This window comes from Pygoscelis adeliae, unplaced genomic scaffold (assembly GCF_000699105.1).
Source record: "Pygoscelis adeliae isolate BGI_AS28 unplaced genomic scaffold, ASM69910v1 Scaffold121, whole genome shotgun sequence".
In the NCBI taxonomy this organism is placed as follows: Eukaryota; Metazoa; Chordata; class Aves; order Sphenisciformes; family Spheniscidae; genus Pygoscelis; species Pygoscelis adeliae.
In genome coordinates this window covers 6,882,465-6,889,214 of record NW_008824359.1, presented here as the reverse complement: position 1 = coordinate 6,889,214, position 6,750 = coordinate 6,882,465, and the positions used below count along the sequence as shown (strand labels likewise).

General features: G+C 44.0%; 1 protein-coding gene across 1 annotated transcript; it reads right to left on the bottom strand.

Moving 5' to 3' along the window:
• Window positions 1–4,532: 4,532 nt before the first annotated feature.
• IL17A (interleukin 17A) lies at window positions 4,533–6,434 on the bottom strand. Its single transcript, XM_009319694.1, has 3 exons — window positions 6,407–6,434; window positions 5,587–5,831; window positions 4,533–4,835 (listed from the first exon to the last, which is right to left on the bottom strand). Exons 1-3 carry the CDS (start codon window positions 6,431–6,433, stop codon window positions 4,598–4,600), a joined length of 510 nt encoding a protein of 169 aa, XP_009317969.1. The 5' UTR covers window position 6,434; the 3' UTR covers window positions 4,533–4,597.
• Between the last annotated feature and the right edge of the window lie 316 nt (window positions 6,435–6,750).

Here is a 6,750-nt window from a genome sequence, read left to right as displayed (position 1 = left end):
CCTGCTTTCTGTGTCACTTTTCTTTGCCTTTTATTTATTTTTTTCCTTCAGAAAACTAGCTCAGTTTTTTCACCTTTTTCTGCAACTTCAACAAAAGATTAAAAATACGTTTGATGCTCTTTGAGGGTCATGGACTGAGTAGGCTCTACTCAAAATACTGTTTTCTGGACATAGCTTTCTGTGAGTGATTTGACCAGTGATTTTACCAGTATAAAAGGTCATTTTTCTGTTTTATCTGCATTCTTAGTAAGCACAATATGTTTGTATCATGATCAAGGTTCCCCGTTCCAGTAAACGAACAGAGACGGTTTATCTTCTCTCTAACTTGCCCCTATAATTTTTTGGGTTTGCTTTTTATTTCAGACTTCTGAAATCTGTACTCCTGGCCTCCTTCACGTCGCAAGGCTTGCCAGACAGTTGAATCTATATCACCTTTTACAAGTATCTGGTATCTGTCCAGCTTGCTTTGATAACCGGCAATGATGAGCACGGTTATCTGATCACTTGCTGCACAAATCCAATCTCAAACTTCTCTTTCTGCTGGGTTTTACTCACAGGTTGCCAAGCAATCTGGCTGCTGAGCCACTGCTGCTCAGATTTTGCAAACTGACATGAAACTGAGACAGGGAGCAGTGCTGGACTGGAAACTTTTGTGTTGAAGGGGGTTTTGCAGCAATTTCCGCCCCATTCCCCTGCCCCGATGATATCATTAAAGGACATCAAATAAGCAGGAATTTGCACTGAAACTCTTCAAAACAAGAAAGAGCAAGCTTTACCTGTTGAGCCTCAAACTGGTAGGAGCTGTTCAAGGGTGAAAGAGAGGTCCTACTCTCTTCAGTCTTCTATGGTGATCCTTATTAACTGTAGTCATGAACGTTTGCCCACAAAAACAAAGGCACTGATTAAGCACCTCATGGCAGGGTGCATCGATTTGGGATTATTCTGCACCTTTCCAACTGAACACAGCAATGTGAAGGAAGACCTCTTAGCTCATGATGCCAGGAGTTACATGAGAACTTGCAGTAGGAAAGAAAACAGTCCTCAGGCCAAATCATAGAATCATAGAATCATAGAATCATTAAGGTTGGAAGAGACCTCCAAGATCATCGAGTCCAACCGTCAACCCAACACCCCCATGCCCACTAAACCATGTCCCTAAGCGCCTCATCTACACGTCTTTTAAATACTTCCAGGGATGGGGACTCAACCACTTCCCTGGGCAGCCTGGTCCAATCTTTAACCACTCTTTCAGTAAAGACATTTTTCCTCATGTCCAATCTAAACCTCCCCTGGTGCAACTTGAGGCCATTTCCTCTCGTCCTATTGCTTGTTCCTTGGGAGAAGAGACCGACCCCCACCTCGCTACAACCTCCTTTCAGGGAGTTGTAGAGAGCGATGAGGTCTCCCCTCAGCCTCCTTTTCTCCAGGCTAAACAACCCCAGCTCCCTCAGCCGCTCCTCATAAGGCTTGTTCTCCAGACCCCTCACCAGCCTCGTTGCCCTTCTCTGGACACGTTCCAACCTCTCAACATCCTTCTTGTAGTGAGGGGCCCAAAACTGAACACAGTATTCGAGGTGCGGCCTCACCAGTGCCGAGTACAGGGGCACGATCACTTCCCTGCTCCTGCTGGCCACACTATTTCTGATACAGGCCAGGATGCCATTGGCCTTCTTGGCCGCCTGGGCACACTGCCGGCTCATGTTCAGCCAGCTGAATGAATCCAGGCAATCAACACAGTTAAACGCTTCTGCAGGAGCATGTACAGCACCCAGGCAGCTTGCAGAGGTGGGTGTGAAGGGGGCACCAGGCCAAGTAAATAAAAAAGGGTTGTGTCCTAAGGCACGGATTTAATTGAGTTGGTAGATGGTCCAAGGGAGAATGACGCTGCTGGAAGGGGGACCGGAGTATCTTTGCAGCCCGTCAGCAGAAAGCTGTCAGCATTTTGGTAACTCCAACTGCATCATCTCTCGCTGACCTGGTTCTGACTTTTTCCACATAGTAGCTCACTCTCAGCATCACTAACTGGTCTCCATTACTCATGTGCCAACTCCAGCTAACTACACACCACTACCAGCTGATAAAGGGTGGGTCTTACTGTGATTTTAACTGCTAGAAATTACTTGGGCTGCTGCAGACAATTTGCCAAAGCTCCTTCTATAGCAAGTGATAGGACATTGAGAGATTATCTAATGGACAAGGCAGTCAACTCTGTTTCAATCTTCCTGGACTGGTATTTATATAACTCCTTGAAAACCTCAAAGGATGAGTGTTCCTTGATATTTTTTTTTGGCAGACTGTTCCCATGCTTAGCATTCTTGGAACAACCAGCTGGGTGAACTTCAGGACCTGCAGGAGACCTTAAGGAGACCTAGTTGGAGACAAGGTAGGAAACAAGCTACATTAGGATCACATATACTGCTAGATACCTACATATGGGCAAGGTTATATCAGTGTTTGAAGGTAACTAAAGGTGTAGACAGGAGTTCGTTGTTGTGATTGCAGATACGGTGATCAGTCAGAGTTAATTAATGTTTCTTTGGACCAGTGTGTATCTGCTACGTCAAGGGATGGTACGAAACCTGTGGCCGTGCTGTGAGTTTCAGTTACACGCTGACCCACCTGATTTTGCCTGGAGTCAAATTAGGGAGGGTTTAGGCTCACTGGCACAGCTGGAGAGAATAACCCCCAGAAGCAAAGGTTGGGATGATCACATCTCCAGTTAGCACAGCTGGATCTGGAGAAGATGCTTTCACCTGAGAGGACCTTGCCTCTCATCAAGGACTTGCATCCCTGACCTCTGCATTTCTAGAAATTCTGTATTTTCTGTTGCATTTGCCAATGGCATTTTGCCAGCGCCTGAGAAGGTTCACACCTCCCCGAGACAGCAGCAAACAAAACATCCGTGTCTTCGCAAACCAGTCTGCCTTTTGAAACATGGAACATTTTCATCTGAGCAGTTTTAACCCAAGTGTGCTTTAAATAAACCCACCTGTAGTGCTAGACACCCACCTACGCAAGTCCCATCGCCACTGTGGTAGAAGTGCTGTGTCAGCGTGCTCTACATTTGAAGAACTAACTGCTGGCAGCGAACGTATTGGAAGGACATGAGCATGGAGAAAATTACAACTGCAGTTAGCAATACATGGTTAATTGCTTCAATTATCCATCCGACTCACTCATGCGTTTTTCCTCGTGTACCCAGGTAGTGACCCTGCTCTACAGAAAATGTGTTGAAATGGGTAGGAGTGAAACTCACAGATAGCGTAGGACCAAAATTAAAGCTTAGCAGTGGAATGCACTTGCTGTTTTAGGGGAGGGAGTTCCTTTCTCCCCAAAGAAGCGTTCAAAGTGTTGTGTTGAACCTATCTTTACAAATCCCTTCCCAATTGGATAACTAGGTGGATAACTGGATAGATACCCACTGCTTTTTTTGCTAGTCTGTCTTTAATGTGAATCTATTGGGTGTCACTTGGTAAATCATTTTCCTCCAGGTATCTTAGTTTCTCTATCGGTGTTGTGGTTTAACGCGGCAGGCAGCTGAACACCACACAGCCGTTCACTCACTCCCCACCCCCCGGTGGGATGGGGGAGAGAATCAGGAAAAAAAAAAGTAAAACTCATGGGTTGAGATAAAGACAGTTTCATAGGACAGAAAAGGAAGGGACAATAATAATAATAACAATAATAGTAATAATAATGATGATGATGATTATGACGATAAAAGAATATATGAAAGAAGTGATGCACAGTGCAATTGCTCACCACCCGCCGACCGATGCCCAGCCAGTCCCCGAGCAGCGGCCCCCCCCCGGCCAGCTCCCCCCAGTTTCTGTACCTGGCTGTGCCCCCTCCCAGCTTCTTGTGCACCTCCAGCCTGCTCAGTCGGTAGAGCATGGGAAGCTGAAAAGTCCTTGACTAGTGTAAGCGCTGCTCAGCAACAACTAAAACATCAGTGTGTTATCAACATTGTTCTCATCCTAAATCCAAAACACAGCACTGTACCAGCTACTAGGAAGGAAATTAACTCTATCCCAGCCGATACAATGGTGTTAATGATAACTTTTCTAGGGGCTTTACGTTCTACTGCAGCAGAGCTAGATGTTATTAAGAGAATTTTAGGTTTTAGCTTCATGGAAATCTCTTATATGGTCATAATTGAACTGAGTGATTTCTTGCCTTATCAAAAGGCTTCTTTAGAAAGAAAGGAGCGTGCCACGGAGTTATTTACTATTTTTTTATTGCACAAAGATAAATAAACAGATACATTATTGATAACTTTTCCACCACCATAAATAGAATTACATAAATAAACATTTTGAAGTGTAAACTAAAGATGTGTAAAGAGTTCCCATTACTTTTTCAGCCTGACACATGAAGGTGTCCAGATTCTGAATTTATAGAGCTCAAGATTTTGGGGGAAAACAATTTTTTTTAAAAGACTGAGACTTCTTAATTTTTAATATATTCTGATAAATTCTAGCTAATCATTATAGCTTGATTCAGTTTTGTGGAGACTGAATCAGGCCCCTTCATTTCATTGCTGTTAGGCAAGGAAGCTCTCCTCCGTGGCTCCCTGCTCTGACACTACTGGCTGCCTTTAAGCCTGGTGTCTGATCAAGGGGGTGGCACACGTGCAGCCCACAGTGATTATTTTCTTCTCCAACCGGTATGACTGGTGGCAGCCCTTCTGCTCCCTCCGGAGGATGAGGATCTCCTGTTTGATGGGGACAGAGTTGACGCTGTGGTCCAGCTGCCCGTCCAAATTCACACACCTGGAGTGGCGGCACTTGGCATCAGCAATCACTTGGGGGAAACGGTTGTGGTCCTCATCGATCCTGTAAGTTGACACGAAAAGAAGTATTTGAAATGGAAATGCTGCTGCATCTTTAGAATCATGATGGTATGGATCACTATGGGCTCCCAGCTCAGGAACCTGCACCTCCTAGCAGACTGCCTATTAAGGGGTAGTAAACCCTCCACTACTGTAGGATTTTAAGTGTAAATAAAGTGTAAATAAAATGTAAATAAGTAAATACTGCAGGTTTTTAAGTGTAAGACAAGCATGCCAGGACTGCATGCAACTGCCTTTGCAAAGAACTTGCTTCAAATAGGCACTGACTTTGAAAGACCCATTAGAAATTATTTGAGCTTCCCAACATGTCAGACTGACTAACGGACCCGAAGACCTTCAGCTCCCCTCCAAAACATGAAATGTTTTTAGGGCCTGATGCTGATGCTATTAAATCACCATTGAATTTGGTGCAATGTTAGCCCTCCGAGGTCTTTTTGATGATCTCTTAGGTAAAGAATGCTTTTGAAGATAAAGCTTGCCCTAATATACAGATAAATTAATTAAATTACAAAAATAATTTACTTTGCTTTCTCTATGTTGGCCTAGACCATGCTTTTGCTCTGTGCTCCTTTTTGTGTTGATTTCAAAGAGGATTATATGGACTGCGGATACCTTCATGTTTCCAAAATCTCACAACAGTGAAGCGCTGATAATAAAGATGTGGGCATAGCCTCTGCATTATTCTTGACCATTGCAGCCAGTGTATTTCTCGACCATAAGGAGAGAGATCATACCTGTAATCCCACGGAGCCAGAGAGCGGCTGCTGACATCAAGGGTCACTTTGGTGTCCTGGTTCATGTTGCTGATGCTTATGTTGACTCTTACAGTTTGAGGGAATTTTGGGTCTTTTGGGGTCAGGCATCCAGCATATGCTTGCTTGAAGAGGCTCTCTGGCTTGAGTCCAGGCTGTATCACCTTCCCGTAGGCAGAACTGCTGGCTGACAGCACGGCCAGCAGCATTAAGAGCAGTGATCTGAACTGAAGACAATTGATGCATTTAGGACACGATGCAGGTACAGCTGCTGTAACACAGCACGTCTAACGACTCTTCCGTGCGGCTGGGAAATTCATCCACAGTCAGCCTAGCAGGTAGTTAAAACCTATACTGTAGGTTGGAGCATTTATGCAAAAATGTGCCATATATGACATCCACTCTTGCTTTTATTACCTAATTCTTACAGAGCTGACAGGTATGGTATACACTCAGTTGTAATTTGGTGATTAAAAAATTTCAATTATACAAAATAATATAAGACAGGAGATAGCAGAAAGGCTATAACAACAAAAAGACACTCAAAGGTTGAGTTTTCCATGTATTTCTCGATTTCAGAGTATGTGGCAGTAGCCCCGTTCCCTAATATACCCGTACAGTCTCATTGCTGCCCCATGCTGGTGCTATTCAGCAGTCTCCCGTTTTAGTTATTTTCAATTATTAATGGTTTAAACAAGCGTTTTAAAGGTGGGTGCAGATCCCCATTCCTGACAGTCATCTATTAGAATTCAAATACGTCTCTGTCAAACTGGGGGGAAAAAAACACAAAGCAAGTTCTTACCAGAGAAGCACAAAGGATCGGAGACATCTTCCTTCCTTCTCTTACTGCGGCTGATGCTCGTGCTGGGCTCTGTCGAACTGAAGGTGTCTGGGCACATTTGCTGCTGGACTTTTTATAAGGGCTTCTGTGCTGTCCTAGTTAAAGTGGAGTAGGTGTTTTTTTCCCAACCTTAACTGTGGTTTCTGACCATAACTTAAATTAAAAAGTGTATGTATATATATTCCATTAACGCAGGTGGAAGACAGGATATGGGCTTACCCTTTCTTAGATCTGTAGATGATGTCATTACTTTAGCCATGTCACTCAAGTAGTAACAAAACTCAATGATGATATTAGAAAACCAC